Source organism: Typopeltis vanoorti, chromosome 3, assembly GCF_054136105.1.
Source record: "Typopeltis vanoorti isolate ZY-2024b chromosome 3, IOZ_Tvanoo_1.0, whole genome shotgun sequence".
NCBI classification, from domain to species: domain Eukaryota; kingdom Metazoa; phylum Arthropoda; class Arachnida; order Uropygi; family Thelyphonidae; genus Typopeltis; species Typopeltis vanoorti.
Genome location: NC_143551.1, coordinates 139,147,934 through 139,170,417, shown reverse-complemented (window position 1 = coordinate 139,170,417; position 22,484 = coordinate 139,147,934). Strand labels below are relative to the sequence as shown.

The following is a 22,484-nucleotide window of genomic DNA, read 5'->3' as shown; positions in this document are numbered from 1 at the left end:
CCATTGCGATATACTGCTGCTATTCTTTTCACCCCAAAGTGTATAACCTTACAATTTGCCACATTAAATTGACATCCATTTTTCCTAGCGCAATCCTCCAAACTATCCAAATCATCCTGTAAAATGTTGACATCCTGTGCACTCATAATGGCTCTACCCAACTTTGCATCATCAGCAAACAAGTGAAAACTTCCTCTCAAATCCATTCCTATATCATTGATGAACAAATTGAAAAGCAGTGGTCCAAGAACAGAGCCATGTGGCACTCCACTAGTCACAAGCCATCTTTTAGACTCCACTCCTGAATAAACCACTCTCTGGTATCTCTCCTTCAACCACCCTCCTATCCATCTCACCAACCCTATATCTATCCCCATCTGCTCCAGTTTACTGATTAGGGTTCTATGTGGTATCCTATCAAAAGCCTTGGCAAGGTCCAGTAGTATTACTGTAAACCCATTACCCCTGTCCAGTTCAGCCGTCACTGTGTTATAAAACGTGAGCATGTTACTGAGGCATGATCTACCCTTCACAAAACCATGTTGTCCCCCCATACAATATCCCATTTTCATCTATCCAATCCTGTATTCTTTTCTTGACTAATTTCTCAAAGACCTTGACAATGATTCCTGATATGCTAATCGGTCGGTAATTTTCAACAGCAGTCTTGGAACCACCTTTATGCAGTGGAACTATTTTCCCCTCTTTCCACCACCTCGGGACTAACGCAGACCCAAGACTCAAATTAAATAAAATGGTCAAAGGTACTGACAATTCTTTAGCTGCTTCTCGTACAACACGAGCTGGTATACCATCCAATTCCACAGATGTATTGACATTGAAGTTATGCAAGAGACTACTCACCTCCACTTCATTCACCACAATTCCCGTATAATCTACTGGTACATTCGTTTCTGCCATGTCACCACCTGGATGGTATATTCTTGTAAAGTGCTCACTCAATAACTCAACTATATCAACTGATTCAGTTGCCTCTCTACCATCGGCATTCTTTAAAATCATTCTGCCATGTACATTTTTCCTTTTACTTGCTACATATCTAAAAAACTGTTTAGGATTCTCTTTAGCCTGCATGGCCAATGTTCTTTCGTAATCCTTTTTTGCTTTTCTTACCACACTGTTACCCTTCTGGCCTGCGCTTTATACAGTTCGTGTGCCTGCCGGTCACCTTTCTCCTTAATTTCCCTGCATAGTTGTGTCTTTTTTTTGCAGCTCAAGCTTAATGGTGTTATTCATCCATTTAACCCCTGCTTGATTTATTATTCGGACTCTAGGTATACATGCAGCCATTGCTTCATGCAAACACTTCTTATCTACCTCCCATGCACTATCGACTTCTAGTCCTTGCATTTGTACATGCCATGGCACTGAACCAATCAAACTCCTAAGCTTTTCATACTTTCCAGCCCGATAATTCCACATGTACCCTGTCTTAGTTGAAAATTCGACACATTTAGTCACCTCCCAAGTCAAGACCCTATGATCACTCTCGCCGATTGGTAGCAATGTGGTCATATTTGTTACAGCCAAATCCTCAGTGCTTGACCTAGTAATTACTAGGTCAAGCACTCTCTGACCACTAGTATTTTCCATTACATGCTGTCGCAGATAGTTATCCCTAAATAAACGCATAAAATCCTATTCCTTCCTCCCGTGTGTCCTCTCCCCACTCCAATCAATGCGACCATAGTTGAAATCTCCCATAATAACTACCCTCCTTCCACTCATTTCTTCTATTTGCTTGTGCATACTGTCACCACCATCTTTTCCATCACCTGGTCTATAGCAGCACCCAATTGTATATTTAGTTCTGCTAGCCACAATCTCACACCAAATGGCCTCAAATGTGCTCTTTTCTCTATCCTGCAATTCAACTTCTATTCTCCTTGGCTGCAGCTCATCAGCTATCATCAACAATACTCCTCCCCCTATTTTATTCTTCCTGTCATTCCTGAACACACTATACCCATCACATCCAATCCCACTAGCTATATCATCTATAGGCAGCCATGTTTCACTAATACCAATAACCTGTGGTCTGGAAGTGCCAACCATGGACAAAAACTCTTCCTTCTTGTTCCTAATACTCCTAGCATTAGTGTACATGAATTTAAGACCCCCATTAGCCCCAACCCTACCTTGATGCCTTATATTTACTATCCCACTCTGATTTGTTGTCCTTATTTGCTCGGGCATATTATATTCATTCTTACATTCAGCTGCCTCCCTAAGGACTCTATATCTACCCTCTCCCCTTAATAAATCTAGTTTCCCTGAATTTGCACATCCACCACATTCAGCAACACTTTCTCAAGTCTTCTTACACCGTAACCGTTCAAATGCAAGCCATCCATCTTATATAGATCCTTTCGCCCATCGAACTCACTCCACACGTCCACAAATTCCACACCACTCGTCATACATAACCCACGCATAAAGTTATTCGCAATTATGGCCCTCCTTTTAAACATCTCACTGTCATACCGTGGCAAAAGACTAATCATTCTAACTCTCTCACTCTTTTCTTTTGCTACTTCAAACAATTCATTCAGGTCTTCTATCATTTCCATTTTATCTCCTTTCAAATCATTCGTACCTGCCACAACAATTATTTCTTTCACCCTTTCCTTTTGCTCTCTAATAGACTCAGTTACATCCTTTATGGTCGCACCAGGTTGGTACGATTTTTCAAATCCTCTACTATCACACCGCGTACTAACGAGTCTCCATACAGCACTCTATCCTTCATTTTGTTCATGTTCACACCCATACGTCTATTTTTCCTGTCATACTTTTTATTATTGGCTGGTTCATTCAGTCAACTTTTGCTCATACCCTCTAGCTGCTGTTTTGCCCTTTGTATCGCACCATTCAACAACGTGATCTCACTCATTGCGTCTATCTCATCTTTTTTATTCTCAGTAAAACCATTAATACTATCATTCACACTCTCACAATTCTCAGGTACAACCTCGCCGTTTCTTGTCATATCCCTATTTTCTTCATTCTGAAGTTTGACAAAAATATCACACTAACGATCCGAAATATTCTTCAATTTCTCATTCTCCCTATATTTTCTACACACATTCACTCCTTTATTATCATCTAACCACACTCTGCAAAGCGTACATTTCGCAGCTAGTACACTGAATCATCTCTTTTATACTACCGTTCGTTGATAAAGATGGCGAACCATCATTACTGGCCGCCATTTTCCTTCGTACTGGGGCCACACTTACTTGCAACGTATTTTATCAAATTATAAATTATAACACACCAAAAACACACAAAAAGATGCACTAAGAGACGCAAGGCAAACAAACTACGCAATATTAAATAAATTTATCAACGATAACTGAAAATAATACTTATCTTATCCGGAGCTTTCATGAGCACTACACTCTAGTAATCCCCCTAGCGGCGACAGCCCCAATAAAATATGTTATAATGACACACAAAATACTCTAAAAACACGAAAATCGTTCTAATATACTATAAAACCAATTTTCTAAGGAAAAACACAAAAAAAAAAACACCAAAAATCACCAATTTTACACAAGCGCTAAATTATACCAACCACTCACCATATAACCTCGAACCCAAGTTTGTCGCTGATAGTTATATACACATCACAAATCACTAGCATTCAATGCCTACATCCCATATATAAACGGTAGCAACAACACAAATAGTGAAGGCTAAATCCCACTCTCTTCATAAAAGCTAACCCAAGCTTCGAAGTAGTTGGAATTAACTTGCCTCACTCTTCTACAAGTAATCCTTATAAACAAATGCAGAAATTTGTATGTATAATCATTATTTCTCAAACTTAAAAAAATAAAATAAAATAAAATAAAAATAAAATAAAAAAATAAAAAATTATACAAAAAATTCTGTATAATCTTCATTCTGTATAATATTAGAAGATTATGTGTTGTAAATACATAATATAAGGGCAAAAAAGTATTATTAAAAATTTTAATTTAAATCCAATGTAGGAATTGCATCACTTAGTGCTGAACTCTGTAAAATTATAAGATCCAATGTCACACAAGATGTTTATTGTATGTATAAATATTTTAGCAATCAATAAAATATATATTAGAGCCTGTGTAGCTCAGTAGAAGTGGCGTTTGCACTCTACGGCGCTTGACCGCACGAAGAAAGGATTTGGTGGTTCAAATCTAGTCGCTTACTAGAGGAAATTTTTCTAAGCCTTTTTTCGACCGGTTCCCGGGTTAGTGGATCTCTGGCACGGGCTAGCGGGTTTTCTCCCGGAAACTCGGGTTTTTCGTCCCGTTAACTCAAGAAAATCGACCGTCGAACCCACACTATTTTCAGACATTAAAAAATATTGTGTTAGGGTTAGGGACCACGAGATGGCGACACTAGCTTGCCACCTTCACTGCGTGCCGATGAATTAGTGTTAGCCCTGGGTCAGCTATCCGTCTGATTGGCTACCAGTGGAGAATGAACTGCCTATTCCCTATACTCGGGAACAAATAGGCATTAGCTGATTTTTTTTAAAATATATTATTATTATTATTAAAAAAATATTATAGTAAATGATATATGATATAGGAAATAATTTGGATGATTTAAAGATGCTGATACTATCGCAAAACATAATGGATATCATTTCAGTATGGAAAAGTGTAAATTTATGCATTTTAGGATACAAACATTACAAGCCTTGTATACATTCAGCAAACTGTTCTCCGCAAATTTGATGAAGCCAATTATTTGAGTAGTAGTATATAACAGCCAGTGTAGCTTGCAGGATTACTTGTTTATTGAAGAACACACTAACAAACAGAGATAACAGTGATCATTACTCTTTATAAAGCCTTGATACCTACATCTGGATTTCTGTGCTCAGTTCTGGTCATCTGGATTTCTTCGGGACGAGGAATTGTGGATGAAGAAGCATTCCTCTAGGGTAGATTCAGAGTTTTTGGATTGTAAAATTTGGATGATATGCGAAAAATTGGGATATAGAAGCATTTAAGCTACTTAAGGGATATTATAAGATTGATATCGGGGAAATGTTTCAGCACTTTTCTAGAGAAATCAGAACAAAGGATCATGCCTGAAAATTGAGTAAAACAGTTTTAGCAAGAGCATGAAGGCTAGAATTTTCCCTTGGAGAGTGGTGAATGAACAGAATGGGTTGCCCAGGTTCAGGAGAAAGTTCTTTGTCTGATAATAGTTTCAAGGATAGGTACAATAGATATTTTGTGATAGTTTGGATCGCTGATGATTTTGCCTTAAGACTCCATTGAGGTGGTGCCCATGCAATAATATATTTTTTAAATAATAATTCTTTATTTTTGTCTCTGATAAATTGCATACATATGATATAGAATTTAAGCAATGATACTACATTTTCTTTCATGTGATTGAAGAAAAATTTCTAATTATAATTTGCAAAATGTGCAATGCTATAAGAGGATAATTCTGGTGTTATTAGTTACAATTATAATATCACCATAATTTATGTACTTTTGTTAAAGTTAACATTGCAATGTAAAACAGTAACATTAAAAAAATCAGCTAACTCCTTTTTATTCCCGTATATATATAGGGAGTAGGCGAGGCCGTTTAGCCATATCTGACTTTTGGAGACTGAGTGGGCAGTTCAATCTCCAGTGGTACCCAATCAGAGATAGCTTGCCCAAGGCTATCACTAATTAAGTGGCACTCAGTGAAAAGAGATTGATGAACAAGTGCCGCCATCTTGTGGTTCCTAATCCTAACACTCGTATTTAATGTCTGAAATAATGTGGGGTCTACGGTCGATTTTCTTGAGTTCACGGGACGAAAAATCCGAGTTTCTGGGAGAAAAAACCCGCTTGTCTGTAACAGAGATCGACTAACTCGGGAACCAGTATGTTAAAATTTAAAGGTTTTTTTTTTCTAAGTTTGACAATTTGACAATATATGATCGTATACATAGATATGATCATTCATGTGAATAATATATTAATATATTTAATTTCAATACTTTTTTTTGTTAATTGTAATAACATTTTGTTTATCATAATACAGGGTATTTACATATATAGAATAAAGCGTACTATTACAATTTCTGTTCTGTACAAAATGTAGAGTACAGTGATTTTTTTAAATACAGCCTATATACATATACACAATTAATAATAATAATAATAATAATAATAATAATAATAATAATAATAATTGTTTCTTCTGTTTCTTTGGAGACCTGTGTAGCTCAGTAAAAGTAGTACTTGAATCTTCTGCGCTGGGTTGCTCGAAGTTTGACTTAAATTCAAGTCTGGTTGCCGACTGGAGGAACTTTTTCTAAGCCTTTCTTTGACTGGTTCTGGAGTTAGTCGAGCTCTGGCATGGGCAAGCTGGTTTTTCCTCCTGGAAACTCAAGTTTTTCCTCCCGTAAACTCAAGAAAATCGACCGTAGTACATACATTATTTCAGACAGTAACATATCTTGTTAGGGTTAAGTACCAAGAGATGGCAGCACTTGTTTGCCAGCCTCTTCATCGGTGGCTGCTATAATTAGTGATAGACATGGGCCCGTTATCTCTCATTGGCTACCAATGGAGATTGAACTGCCCACTCAGTCTCCAAAAGCTACATAGGGTATAAAGGCCTTGCCTACTCCCTATAAGGGAATAAAATGTGTTAGCTGATTTGATTTTTTGATCAGTTTCTTTGGGAGGCTTTTCTGATTTCTTCCTCGAAGCTTTACAGAGCTTATCTGAGGAAGATAATAGATCCCAGTGGTTTCATGGTTATGTTTCTATACCGGTCGTAAGCCAGGTGTTGATTTTACTGTTTCTTTGTATGTGCTTGGGATACTTCAGCAGTTATCACACAGTTTTACTTTTTTTTGCAAGTAGAGTTCGTTTTAGACATGGTGTATTTGTTTGTGCCCTTGTAGTGGTGTTTTTTGAGAGGTGTTTCTCATAGGTGTGTGTGTGTGTGTGTGTGTGTGTGTGTGTGTGTGTGTGTGTGTGTGTGTGTGTGTGTGTGTGTGTGTGTGTGTGTGTGTGTGTGTGTGTGTGTGTGTGTGTGTGTGTGTGTGTGTGTGTGTGTGTGTGTGTGTGTGTGTGTGAGGGGGAGAGAGAGCGAGAGGGTAACAGGGATTTCTCTAATTTTCATTCATTTATATAGCGCCTGTTACAACTCTTTGTATGTCCGTAGGTTTCTGTCGTCGAATGGCAATTTATTTATCATGTCAGGTACATAGAAGTTTCAGGTGGCTTTGCCATTATAATTGTTGTACTTATATGTTATGTAGTTTGTTGACTGCGATCTTGTTATCATTCTGATATGTTGTTCTGGTTACTCTATAGGTTAGGCTATAGTAATGTTTTAACATGACTATGTAGTGGCATAAGTGTTTCACCTTAAATATTTTGTGTTCTGTCCATGCTGCCTGCATAAGTGTGGGTTGTTCCCAGAATATCAGTTTTACCATTTTATCTTGCAACCATTGTAACTTGTTAAGTCTGTAGCTAGCGCTGAATGCATATGATGTGATTTCGAATCTTAAAATGTTTTCACATAATTCTTTATAGATCAGTATTTTATGTGCGGGGCAATGTCTTTTAATCGGTATAGTTTGCTTGCTATTATCCTGAGCTTGGTGTGTAGGTTGTTTATATGGCTATTCCAACTTTGATCAGCATCAAAGTGAAGTCCGAGATAGCATGTTGTCTTCACCTGTATGATGGTTGTGGTTTTAGGTTCAGTGCTTTGTGTATAGGAAGATGAATATCGGATAGTGAGGTGTTTAGTTTCTATGGGCAGGTTTGGTTTTTTTTTTAATATCATTAGCTTTGTTTTTCCAGGGTTTATATATATGCTGTTTTCAGTTAACCAGTTAGTGATTTGATTGATGTCGTGTTGCATATTTGTGTTAGCGATATTTGCGTTGTTGTGAATTGATAGTATGGCCGTGTCGTCTGGTACTGGAAGATTTTACTTTTTAAGGGAAGATGGCTTATGTCACGTGTGTATATGTTAAACAGAATAGGAGATAGGACCGCTCCTTGCGGTACTCCACAGGTTACCGTCCCTCTTTGCTGTACGCTGATCCTATACGTGTAATGTGCTTCCTATTTTTCATGTATGCTTTAAACCACTGGAGTAGACGACCTCCGATTCCGATATGCGTTAGTTTCGTTAACAAGGTATGTGTGTGTTAGTGTGTCAAATGTTTTTGTTAGGTCAATGAATACGACTAATGTTATTCTGTTTTTATTCAATGTAGCATTTATTAGGTCTGTGAAATTTTCCAGGGGTGTTGCTGTTCTTTTATTCTTTTGAAAGCCATATTGTCTTTTGGGTATGATTTGAAATTTTTCAACGTATGTGGAGAGTTTCTGATGCACTATGTGCTCCATGATTTGGTTGATTACAGACAACGTGGCGATGGGTCTGTAATTACTTATGTTTCTTTTTCCATGTTTGTGTATGGGTGTGATTAATGCAGTCTTTAGTGTTCCAGGTATGTGTCCCATTTCGAAAAAAAATAATAATAAAAAATAATAATAATAATCCGAATTTGTTAACGAGTGGCCTGGTTTTAGTAAGCTTGTCATGTTTAAATATATAAAAAAGAATAATCCGTGATAGAGAGAATTCACATACTGTGATCATTCTAGAATTTCAAAAATCATTTCAATACTTGCAAATTGCAACAAATTAGTGTAAATATGAAATTAATGAATTGGATTGCACTGCATTGAGAATTGCTTCTGAAATAGTATTAAACGGTTTTGTAGGAAGAAGGACATCAATGACCTAGAAGTTTACACATGAGACCTCCACAGTTCTTAGCACTAGAATGATTACAATTCGAGCTATTGTAAGCGATGATGCATTAATTGTCGTATATATTTTATAAGGTTTTGCAAAGTCTATAAAATTTACTATTAAGAAGCATAAATTTCTTGCTGAATGGCAAAATAAACACCAGAGAATGAAAATTCAAAATCATATATTCAAAATAATCTCTACTGCCAGTCAAACAGCCATTGAGAGGTTTCTTCATTGCCAGCTTCACAGGCTCAAAAGTTCCTGGCTCGTATCTGATGACAGTGCATGAATATTATTATTATTATTCGTGACACCTCCAAGTAGTTCGTAGACTCATCGCGGGAGGACACCTACAACTCTCCGTCTTCACCACTACACCGAACTTCTACATCACTGCCCACACCACGACAACTTGTTTTTTTTTTTTTTTTTTGTCTGTATAGTGCATGTGTTCTAAAGGGCCGATTTGTCTGTATGCAGGTGAAAAACCCCAGTTTCTAGGAGAAAACACCCTACTACCTCCGTTTGAGATCGGCTAACTCACCTTCCATTGAAAAATTCCATATAAGATTCCTCGCGTCACGACAAGAATCGAAATTAGACCTTTTCCAATCGAACGTACAGCGTAACGTATCGCCACGTAGTACGTTGCGCTGTACTTTCCAATTGCGCTACAGAGGCGCTAAATGTTCTTTTATTCAACATGTTCTTTCGGCTCATCAATATTCCTCATTGTATTAGAGTATACTAATTACCACAAATAAAAACCCGCCAGATTTAGATCACTTGATTAAAGAAGCTATCGAAAATCATGATTGGATATTTGAACTTTATAAAAAGTAAGGGTAAGTGAAGTGATATTTTCCTTATAAAAAATATGACAAGGTTACATTTAATAGCATTGACGTTCAGCAGATTAATTCTGCTGATTAATTTAAAATACTGCTTATAAATTGTTTAGAATACAAAAAAAAGGGCTAAATTATTTGAACACTAAAAAGGATTTGCAGACGGAAACAGGAATAGAGTGTACTCTCATCAGAAAAACTATGGATTCGATGAGGTTTTGAGATCGCTTTGATACAGGTGGAATACAAAAAAAAAATTACAGAAGCATAAAATAGTCTAATATAGGTAGAGAAAACGTAAGAGGAAAGCTATCTACAAGAGAGAAAGTTAGTAAAAAAACCGAAGAGTCAACTTATGATCTAATCACAAAGTTGTTCGGAAACCACACCATAAGAAAGTGGACCAACTTAACAAATTACCGTCTTATGCTATGCGTTCCCATCTCATAGTTGAACTGCCAATTTTCTTTGTACCTCTTGAAGAGAATTACAGAGTCCTCAAAACTTACTTCTAGAATCTCCTGCAATAAGCACATTAACCTCTTTGCCAAAAATAGCCAAAAAACATAAACAGGTTACGTCTTTCTTCTTCACTTCTTGCCCAATCATAACAGCGATGATGTACTATGGAGATTTTGCACTCCATCCTTTTGGAAGAATCTGATTTGGATATACTCGTATTATAGGAATTTAATATTGTCGGCTTTAATAATAGAGTGGTGAATAAATTTTGCTTGCAGCGCTTTACAGAGATGTATTTTATCTGGGATTACACTTGTTTGAAAACGAATTCTTAGATTATCTTCAGGAAGGAATTGAAAGTAATGCAACATGTCCACGTTCTAGCGACGATTATTTCATTTATGCTATTGGATTAAGTGTTATTATAATAAGAGAGCAGAAATTATTATCAGTCAATGAATTTTTATCCAAAGAAACAGAAATCACGAAGAACATCGCAATATTGGTACCGATGTAATAACAAAGTACAGTAGGTGAGTTTTTATATTATATTATATAGTCAGAGTATTAGATATGATTAGAATCTCAGAGGGTGTTTCAGTTAAAGACGTAACTATTCTGGCTCCAGTTGTTGACAGTGATCATGCGATACGCAATTGAGAATTGGTGAAGTTTATGAATGTTCCATTTAAACAAGATTACATGCTGAAGTAAAGCAGGAAATTATGACCAACTAAAGACTAAACTGGAATCAACGCAATGGGTATCGGTTTCTGGATGGAAAAATACTCGTATATGGCATGTATGGGAAGCATTTCGAAAATACTTAAATAATGCAATATTAGAATGTATACGGTAGGCGTCAAATGAATGTGTAATCTTATTAAGTAAGGGATTCGTAAGAAAAGAATGATGTCCGTTATGAAATTTATAAGCTTAATTAAAATTATCATAACGGAATTAACTCACGTAAAATATTATTTATATGTTGAATTTTCGCCTGAGTATTACAGGCATCTTCAGTGCATGTATAAAGCTAATTAAACAATAAATATGATAGATTATATTGGATTTTTTATTGGATCATGATTTTGATAAACATATATACATAATCGTCGACAAGTCACTTGTCGACGATTATGTACATATGTTTATCAAAATCATGATCCAATAAAAAATCCAATATAATGTATCATATTTAGTAAAAAAAGGACCAAATATTAACTATCAAAATTATTAAACAATAATTTAATGACCTTTTTTAGTTATCTCACATTAGCTACTTAGGTGGTGCTTTTTTGGAATTGTCGGTTATTGTTCAATTAGCCTTATACATGTATTGAAGATGCCTGATACTCAGGCGAAAATTCTACTAATAAATAACATTTTACGTGAGTTAATTCCGTTATTATAATTTTAATTAATATAACTATTCACGGTATTTCCGTACTGAAATTTATCAGCAGCAGACCAGAAGAGGCTTTCTGTACAACTGCTGTACGCAAAGCTAAGTCTGAGTATCAAAAATAACTGCCTCTGCAAGTTAAAGGTAACCTCAAAGAATTATATTATGCTGCAAGGAAATAAAGAATGGATAGGAAAGAATAACAAAGCTGAATGCTAATGGTGTGAGGGTAACAGATGCAGATGTTGTTCAGCTAATGAGTGTACATTTTGCTCAAAGCTATAAATCTGGTGTATGCAACATTGAGTTCACTGCTACCTTCTAACTAGATGAAAAAATTCAAGGGTATGAAGAGGAAGTATTAGTGCTTTTGCACAAACTAAATAAGAATTCAGCACTAGGGAGTGGTGGGATATCACCGCCGATGCTAACCGCGACTGAACGGTCACATAGATCAGTCCTTGGTTCATTGTTATTCATTCTGTAAATTAATGACATTGGGAAGGATTTGACAGACTACTTACAGAGATTTGCTGATGATGATGTAAAGATAGACTGGGTAATCAGGACTGCTGTTGATATGCAGTATTTGCAGAATGATTTGAATAAGCTGGAATTGTGGGCATGTAAAGATGGATATCAGTTCATTGAACTTCAGTGTTAAGTACAGCTCAAAAGATAATTCCACTGCTGAAACGAACTTTGATATGTAAATATAAGGATGACATATTGATTCATTACAAGGCCTTGAAGAGATTTCACTTGGACTATTATGTGCAGGTATGGTCTCTTGGTTTCCGTTGTGATTCTAATACAGAAAAGAGAGTGGAAATGAGAGTGTTAAAATGATATCAGGATTGTGGTATAATGTTAATGAAGTCAGATTGAGAATTTCTAAACATCTGACACTAGCAAACTGGAGAGAGAGGTGCGAAATATTTTAACTCCATTTCACCAAGGTTTGCTAAAATTCTAAAGAAAGTTAAAATCCTCACTTCTTTTTACTCCTCCCTCCAAACTCCCTTCCTTAACCAGTACATCTAAACCGATGAACAGTTAAAACTGCACTTGCAGTTACAGCCGTTGGTGTAACTGCAATGTACAGTACAGTAACGAGGGTATGAAGCGCCTGTGGCAAGTGTCTAACTTGCCCCCCCCCCAATCCAAAAATGACAAAAAGTTTGAAAAATGTAAATATAACAAGTTCAATTTTACTAAATGCAATATGTTAAATACTTACTATTAACCCGATCAAAATGAGTTGCAGTGTTGCAGAATTTGTGTCTAAATTGGCGTATTGCCGAAATTTAAAAATACAATATAAAATAGCGGACTTTTATACCTGTTTATTTATTTTTAACATTTTTTACGTTTTGCGTCCGTGGCGGGGGCCTCTTTCGTGACGCCCTTGTTACGGCACTGGGCCTTTATTTTGGTCTGATGGAGAAATTTATTGAGTTGCAAACGGAAGAATGACACATCATGCACAAGACTGGAGCTAGCGCACTACCTAATTATGTTCTTAATTCAGCTCAACCTAACGATGAAGATTCTATCACTTATCCAGCGATGTGTGATATAATCCTCACATCACCTTTGTGGAATCAAGAGAAATTGTTCTCAATCCGGTCATCTTAATAATAACCTTATCTATAATATGATTGTCACTCTTCAGATATCCAGCTTTGGTGTACACGAGATTATACTCGAGTGAACGTAGACAACAATACCATGGTATCCAGAAAGCCTTCAAGTGTTAGCGATACGTTTGCAATTAATTTATAACTAGTGCCCTCTTGTAATGTATATTTATTGTATTTCTTTCCATGTTATGCATTCAATAAAGTCTTCTATGAACAGGAAACTAGTTGAGTACTCAATAAATAGTATTTTTCTAATTTTTGGTACCTCTTGACCTCTACTCATTCAATTTCTTTAAATATGTCACATTGCCGAGTAAATCCGTTGCATTAAATACATATTTTTTCTGTAAACTGCGCGTGTATGCTGGCCAACTTGCCTAATATGGAGATGAATTATCTTTCTGGAAGAAAAAAACCTGGTACCTCCGGAAAAAATCGCTTATACATACACCTTCAATTTGAAGGAGGTGCATAAGCGATTCCTCTCATCAAGGCGGAAATCCAACACAGGTTTAATCGAACGGCGTAATGTTTCATTCTTCCAATTTTGCTATGGATGCGCTCGGTTAATTTTTATTAGAAGAAATTAATGATATAGTACATTTTAAAAATTTACTTGAGAAAGGGGCGCTTTTTTAAAAAAATCGCAAAAAAAGGCACCTTATGGTCCTGCCTCTTAAACTTTTTTCTGAGTTTTAAAGTTCAGATTTTTCCTATCTTTGCAAACAACTTAGAATAATTTCTTCCTCCATGGCTGAAATCATCAAGATTTTCTTCAGTTTGCCACAGAGAGTCCAAGATTTGCTTGTAATTTTTAGTGTTTTGTTTTTCTGGAATACTTATATAGCGAGACTTCATTTCATCCTTGAAACCTGCTAGACATTCATTCCTTTTAAAACTAGAAAAAATTTCAAATGGATGATATCAATTTTTATGCTGCTTAAAACTGAGTAGTCTTCCCACAGTTGAGAGAACCACAGTGCCAAGAAGAGTCAATTCATGTTGAAGGGGGAGAAAGGAATAAGGCGATGTAGATATTCCTCACCAACATGTGAAATCACTTGCTTTATATGTAAAATTTTCCAACTGTTATAAGCGAAATATTTATCATTTTAAAAACTAGAATGTTCATAAAAGAAAAGCTAATTTTTCGACGTGTAATAATAAACAAACTGATCTCACAAGATGGATTCATTACCTTATTATCAGAATGGATTCTCCTTCTGCCATGTGTAGAAGAGTCGAGGGGTTTCGCATCTGTGGTAGAACTATTTCAAATCTCTTTTATCTTTATCTTTAAACATGAAAACATCACTTTCAAACATTTTTTTTTTCTCCATGTGAATTTTTGCATATCTTTATTACTATTATTATTACGGGCAACTTCAAGGAGTTCTTAGGCTCATCGAGGAAGGCCCTAACATCATGTCAAGAACAACTATTCAACATTCACACAGCATCTATCCTACTTTGCCTCGAATCATTGAGTCATAGCACCTGCAGCAGACTCTGGCAGCTCATTCCACTCATTCACCACTCTCCAAGTAAAAAACTAGTACCCTTGCTAACCACACTCATACCATTTCCATGGATGGCCACTAGTCCTCTCACCACCAGTCCTGTTCTCAAAAATATCTTCTGGATTAATCTTATAGAACCCCTTAAGTAATTTGAGTCTCAATCATATCACCCCTTTTCTGCCTATCAACCAATTTCTGCAACCCACAAATCTTCAACCTGTTCTCATAAGGTTCATACCTTAGACCTGCTGTCATCTTGGTCACTTGTCTCTGGATCTTCTCCACCTCCTCCCCATCAAGAAGAAACCCTGGCACCCAGATCTGGGCACAATACTCTAGATGGGGTCTTATCAAGGCTCAATACAGAGGAGCAATAACTTGCTTGTCTCTGCTCGGCAAAGTATTCTTCAGTAACCGGGTGATTTGACGAGTTGATTTAGCCACTTTTGCAACGTGTGCCCTAAACTTCAACTCCCTATCCACCAACACTCCCAAATCCCTGGCCTCGTCAACCTCCTGGAGTACAGCTCCACCAATGTGGTATACTGCTGCTAATGTTTTCACCCCAAAATGCATAACCTTACATTTTGTCACATTAAATTGACATCCATTTTCCTTAGTCCAGTCCTCCAAACTATCCAAATCATCCTGAAAAATTTTGACATCCTGTGCATTCACTATTGCTCTACCCAACTTTGCATCAGCAAATGAATAGTTCTGCTCAGATCCTTTACTATATCGTTAATGCACAAAGTAGTGGTTCAAGACCAGAACTCCACAGCACACCATTAGTAACAGGCTGCCTTTTGGACTTATACATCCCAATATGCTGCAATTTACTGATTAGAATTCCATGTGGTATCCTGTCAAAGGCCTTAGCAAGGTCCAGCAGAATCACTGTCAATCCATTACCCTTATCCAGTTTAGCTGTCACTGTGTTATAAAACGTGAGCATTACTGAGGCATGAGCTACCCTTCACAAAACCATGCTGTCCCCAATACAGTATTCCATTTTCATCTATCCATTCCTGTATTTTCCTATTGACTACTTTCTCCAAGACCTTGATGACTCCTGATATGCTGATCGATCGGTAATTTAAAACAGCAGTCTTGGAACCTCCTTTATGCAGTGGAACTATTTCCCCCTCTTTCCATCTACTCGGGACTAGCCCAGATCCGAGACTCGAATTAAGCAAAATGGTCAAAGGCACTGACAATTCTTTATCCACTTCACATACGACACAAGCTGGTACACCATCCAATCCCACAGATGTATTCACATTGAGGTTTTGTAATAGACTATTCACCTCTACTTCATTCACCACAATTTCCATATAAGCTGTTGCTTTCTTCATTCCTGCAATATCACCACCTGGATAACATACTCTTGCAAAGTGCTTACTCAGTAATTCCACTATATCAACTGATTCGGTTACCTCCTGACCATCAGCATTCATTAAAATCAATCTGCCATATACATTTTTTCTTTTACTTGCAACATATCGAAAAAACTGTTTGGGATTCTCTTTAGCCTGCATGGCTAATTTTCTTTCATAATCTGCCTTTGCTTTTCTTACCACACTCGTTACCCTTCTGGCCTGTGCTTTATACCGTTCATTTCCCTGCACGTCACCTTTCTCCTTAAATTCCCTCCAGAGTTGTTTCTTTTTTGCAGCTCAAGCTTAATAGTGTTATTCATCCATTTAACCCCTACTTGATTTACTATTCGGACTCTAGGTATATACAGTCAGCCATTGCCTCCTGCAAACAGTCCTTAACCACCTCCCATGCACTATCCAACCCTTGCAGTTTTACATGCCATGGCACTGAACCACGCAATCTCCTAAGGTTGTCATACTTACCAGCCCAGTAATTCCACATGTACTGTCTTAATTGAAAATTACACACATTTAGCCACCTCCCCGGTCAAGACCCTATGATCACTCTCACCAATTGGTGGCAGCATGGTCATATTCATTACAGCGAAATTCTCAGGTCAAGCACTCTCTGACCCCTAATATTTTCCATTACATGCCATCACAGATAGTTATCCCTTAATAATTGCATAAAATCCAACTCCTTACTCACACGTGTCCTCTCCTCCTTCCAATCAATGTTACCATAATTGAAATCACCCATAATAATTACCTTCCTTCCACTCATTGCTTCTATTTGCTATTGCATACTATCCTCACCATCTATTCCATCACCTGGTGTATAGCAGCACCCAATTTTGTTCTGCTAGTCACAATCTCACACCAAATAGCCTCAAATGTGCTCTTTTCTCTATCCTGCAGTTCTACTTCTATTCTCTTTGGCTGCAGTTCATCAGCAATCATCAATATCACTTTCCCCCCATTTCATTCTCTCTGTCACTTCTGAACATGCTATACCCCTCACATTCTCTCCCACTAGCTATATCATCTTCTGTCAGCCATGTTTCACTATTGCCAATAACCTGTGGCCTGGAAGAGCCAACCAAGGCCAAAAATTCTTCCTTCCTGTTCCTAATACTCTTGACATTAGTATACATGAAATGCAGAAGCCCATTAGTTCCACTCCTATCCTGATGCCTTATACTATCCCATTCTGATTTGTTGCCTTTTGTACTTGCTTGGGCATATTATACATTCATAAACTCAATTGCCTCCTTAAAGTCTGCATATCCATTCCCCCCCCCTCCTTAATAACTCTAGTTTCTCAGATTCTGCACATCCATTTTCACTTCATTCAACAACACTTTTTCCAGTCTCCGCACACCAAATCCATTCAGATGCAAACCATCTATCTTATATAAATCCTTTCGCCTATCAAACTCACTCTGTATGAGAGTTATCCAGTCTCATACAGAAGTCGAGGGTTTTTTCTCCCATTAACTATGCCTTTTCATGTCTCAAAATAGGCAAACGACCCCGTGAACACATCTATAGACATAATATAATAACTGCGAAATGTAAGAGATTAGTCTCACCATTTTATGGATCTCAGGCAAAGATCCATAATAGTCAGTCAACCTCCTGGATGGAGATGATACTTGACAGGACATAGCATTAACTAGTGTAGCATTTTTCATTTCACTAGAAATTTATCTCTGTAACCACTGTAACAACAGCCGTGCGAATTAAATTTAGCGTGTGGCATAGCTCAGTGTTCTGGTCATCAGTGAGTAGGTAGACCTAGTTAATATCAAGTTTGTAGCGAACAGAACTTACAACCCTTCTATGAGTATTGTCGAGAGGTGTCCTAATAAATTATTAGATATATGAAGAACCAAAGGCTTCAATTCGGCGACATATGACTTGTTTAAGTTAAGGGTTTAAGTTATGGGTAAATATCGAGAATAGTAATCGGAGCTTGCTCCACCTTTGACATGAGTTGCCTCTGCTTGCACTACCCTAAGGGTCAGTTGCTGCAGTATCCAGGTAATTACTTACACTTGGAATTGCTGAACTTTATATAGTTTCTACTATATTTGGCATGAAATTTCTTATTCGGCTAAGAAACGATATGGGATGTAATATCCCTTAACTTAAACAAGTCATATGTCGCTGAATTGAAGCCTTTGGCTCTTCATATATGTAATAATTTATTAGGACACCTCTTGGCAATACTCATAGAAGGGTTGTAAGTTCTGTTCCCTACAAACTTGATATTAACTAGGTCTACCTACTCACTGATGAGACCTCAATAAAGGCTGAAACCGGTCTGGGTAGTGACCTTCTCTCATAATGTTGAACAGTAATACAGCTCCTAGGAGCTAAGTTCACATTATGGGTAAATATCAAGAATAGTGATCAGAGCTTGCTCCACCTTTGACATGAGTTGCCTCAACTTGCACTACCTTAAGGGTCAGTTGCTGCAGTATCCAGGTATTTGCTTACGCTTGGAATTGCCGAACTTTATATAGTTTCTACTATATTCGGCATGAAACGCTTGGAGTTTCTTATTTGGCTAAGAAACGATATGGGATGTAATATCCCTTAACTTAAACAAATTAGTTTAATCCTTTATCCAAGTGTAAGCAAACAAAGTTTGCACCTGAAGTATCTTCAGGACTGAGGCAACTCGTCCACTTTACGAGTTGCCTCAGGACTGAAGCAACTCGTGGTAAAGTGGGCCAAGCTCTCATCACTCCCTGTCTTAGTATCTCCCATAATGCAAAGCACATCTCCTTGCGGACATGTATAATGCTATGCATTAAGGGAAGGGCCACTACCCAGACCGGTTTCGACATTAACTGAGGTCTTGTCAGTGGGAGCCAGACTCATAGGTGGGTGATATCAAGGTGGAAGCAATTGAGAAGCCATATTTACCTATACAAGTTGTCAAAAGGTGTCTCACCTTATTATTAAATTACTCTGGATTTAGAGAAAGATGTTGGAAGTTTTCTCCCACTTGGTTAGACTATAATAAACTTAGTTTATGGGATTAGTGGGATCTTTATCTAAATTCAGAGTAATTTAATAATAAGGTGAGATACTTTTTTGCAACTCGTATGGGTACAGGTATGGAATACCCTGCACACCATTGACTACAGGAGCCAATACTCTAATCATGTACCACTGTTGACAGCTCATTATCAGGCAACGCACCTTGCCTGGTGTCGGAACCATCAAAACCAGACCTCTGCAGAGTGGACCAGAGTCATGTGGTCTGATTAATCCCATTATCAGTTGTACCAAGCTGACAGGAGGTTTTGTTTTGTGTGGATGTAGCATCAACAGCATGAGGCTATGGCCAGGTCAGCTCTGTTCAAAGAGGTGGTGGCTCTGTGATGGTTTGTGAAGTCTTCTTGTGTGATACATTAGATCCCCTTAGTGTATCTAGAGAGGTCCTTAAATGCTGTGAGCTACCAGAATGTGCTGGCTGACCTACACACTTTCATGGACTTCATGCATCCTGCAGACAATGGTATGTTTCAGCAGGAACAATGAGCTATCCCACTGGGCCACAAGCACTCCAGCATGGTTTGAGGAACACACACATCCAAATTTGGAACCATCAAGTGGCCCAAAGATCCCTGGATTAAAATTCGATTGAATCTGGGATGCCGTAGAGCAAGACATCAGATCCATATATCTCGGATTGATATCTAGGCGCAGTTGTGGACAATGCTGTAACAGACATGGCTACAATTACCTCTGGCACCCCCTCCAGAGGTAACTGACTCTACCAGAATCAATACCTCTAAGAGTACAGGCTAGAGGAGGACCAACATGCATGCTATTAGGTAGGTATCTCTAATATTTTGTCCACTGTGTGTGCTATTCAGCTATAATGAAGTGTATAAATTGTATTGTTTTCTGTCTTTGGTAAAAACTGATGGCATCTGTATCCCTAGAATAAAATAAATGAATGCTGAGAGCTATAGCATCAAGCAGCTTTGAAATCCTAATTGAAGCACAGTTCTAAAATGGACATCCTAAATTAAATCCTAAAAATGTTTTTCATATTGATTATAGATATTTGTTTGCTGTTGTTTTTTGCTTAACCAATAAAATTAGTACAGTACTAGAAACTTAAAAACTAAGGTAATAACAAACACAATAACAGTTTATGCATTTATATGTTTATGCACATTTATAAATTGCTTAAACACAAGCAATTTATGCTATTTCCCTGAATAATTAACAATAAATTATTTTTATAAATACTTTTACCATATATATATATATATATATATATATATATAAAAGAGAGAGAGAGAGAGAAAGAAATCATAAAAAAAAAAAAAAAAGATCCAAAATCCCATATGAAGTGCTATTATTTCTCATTGTGATGGCCACATACTTTTTCTGGAACAAACATCTTCAATAGTTGCTGAAAAAAGAAAAAAAATGCTAATCCATTCAATCGAACTAAATACATTCTTATAAATGACAAGTAAATTCTAACCATACAAAATCAATGGTATCATTCTCATGGATAATGTAAAATGTAAGGGTAAGAAGCAACAAGTAACAAACCTGCTTGGCAGCAACCAGTATTTCCAAAGTGGACATTTCCCAAGTAGGTTTGCTTAACCTCAGTGACCAGATGAGAACTTTTTTTTTTTTTTTTTTTAAACATCGGACCTAAGCACAAAAGGCTGTACATCAGTGCCATGTGCAGGCAAGAGAACAAGAAAGAAGGAATATGCTGATATATTTTTTTTACTAGTTGAAGGTTGGAGTTTTTTGGGAAGAATGTTCCAAAGAACAAAGGTAGATGAAACGAAATAGAAGGAAAAAAATTATGGTAGTCAGTTGAGCAGATTGTCAATACCTACAGAAGAGATATAAGGTAGAAATAAGATGCTGAGAGCAACAGTATTAAGCAGCTTTGAAATCCTAATTGAAGCACAGTTCGAAAATTGACATCCAAAATGAAATCCTGAAAACTTGTTAATTTTTCATAATGGATATTTGTTTGCTGGTGTTTTTTATTTAACCAATAAAATTAGCACAGTACTGAAAACTTATAAATTAAGGTAATAACAAACACAATAACAGTTTATGTATTAAATTCTAAAAATGTATTTCATATTGATTATAGATATTTGTTTGCTATTGTTTTTTGCTTAACCAATAAAATTGCCAGCCTGGTTGGCCAAGTGGTTAGCGTATCCACTCTCCAGCCAAAATGCTGCAGATTCGAATCCCACCTTGGGCATGGACGTTTGTGATTGTCTGTGAAAGTACTAGTGGTGGTAGTTGGGGTTGGTGGTAGATGATGAAGGTTGGTGGAGAAGTGAGATGTAGAGTAGATGCCCTCCCTCGATGAGTCTTTGGACTCCCTGGAGGTGTGATGTAATAATAATAATAATATTATTCTTTAACACAAGCAATTTGTGTTATTTCCCTGAATAATTGAATATCAAAGTGATATTCAATTATTCATGGAATGAATCAGTGAGTGAGAGAGAGGGTGGAGGGATAATTAATTTAATTAATTTGATTAACTAATTAGCATGAACATTCTTAGGAGGAGGGGCGAGGGTTATCCCACTGGAGAGAGTTGGAATTTATAGTGTTCCAGTTGTACAGGCGAGGAGGAATATCTTGAGCAGAAACATACATTTTTTTTTCTTTTAGTGTTGCACGGTGATCAGCATTCATTTGAGGACTTTACAACCATGCTTTTAAAATCCAAAGTCTGGCTTAGATACATTGACAATGTTTTTGCAATCTGGCCCCATTGCTGCCAGACACTAGACACTTTCTTTAGCTGTCTAAACAAACAACACAAACGCATACAGTTCACAATTGAAACTGAAAAACAGAACACACTTCCAGATGTGTGTTTCTAGATGCACTTGTCACAAATCTTCCTTCTGGCTGTTTCCTTCACTGGAGACTGACACATACTGGCCAATATATACACATAAACGCCTACCACCACTCAACACAAACTAGGGGTCATTAATACTCTAAAATACAGGGCTTTGAAGATCTGCTCCAATGATCATGCACTGAAAGACAAATTTAAAGTTATCAGCAATACTTTTGTAAAAAATGGTTATAGTCAAAACACTATTAACAAAATTCTCTACTAGACCTCAATAAAAAACAAAGATAAACCAGACTACAATAAAACTATAACCTTTCCTTACATTAAAGGGTCATCAGATAAAATAAACAGAATACTACAGAAATAGAACTTCAAAGCCCTTTAAACCTTCTGCAAAATTAAAAAGCTTACTGAACTCATTTAAAGAACCACTCTCTCCGTTGGCCCACCCTGGTGTATACTGTATTTATTGCACCTGTAATATACCATATATAGGGGAAACAGGCAAAAAAGA

The 22,484-nt window shown here is 37.0% G+C and overlaps 1 protein-coding gene across 3 annotated transcripts in view; it reads right to left on the bottom strand.

Annotated features, from left to right (window-relative positions):
- Positions 1-20,254: 20,254 nt before the first annotated feature.
- LOC150108602 (tubulin polyglutamylase complex subunit 2) overlaps positions 20,255-22,484 on the bottom strand; it is a 70,763-nt gene continuing 68,533 nt past the window's right edge. For 2 of the 3 annotated variants that reach the window (XM_090416050.1, XM_090416052.1), the window contains one exon: positions 20,255-20,521. In XM_090416050.1, the coding sequence (XP_090272176.1) occupies positions 20,465-20,521 (57 nt within the window). In that variant the 3' untranslated portion in view covers positions 20,255-20,464. The remainder of the gene's footprint in view (positions 20,522-22,484) is intronic. The other variant, XM_090416051.1, reaches the window with a different exon arrangement.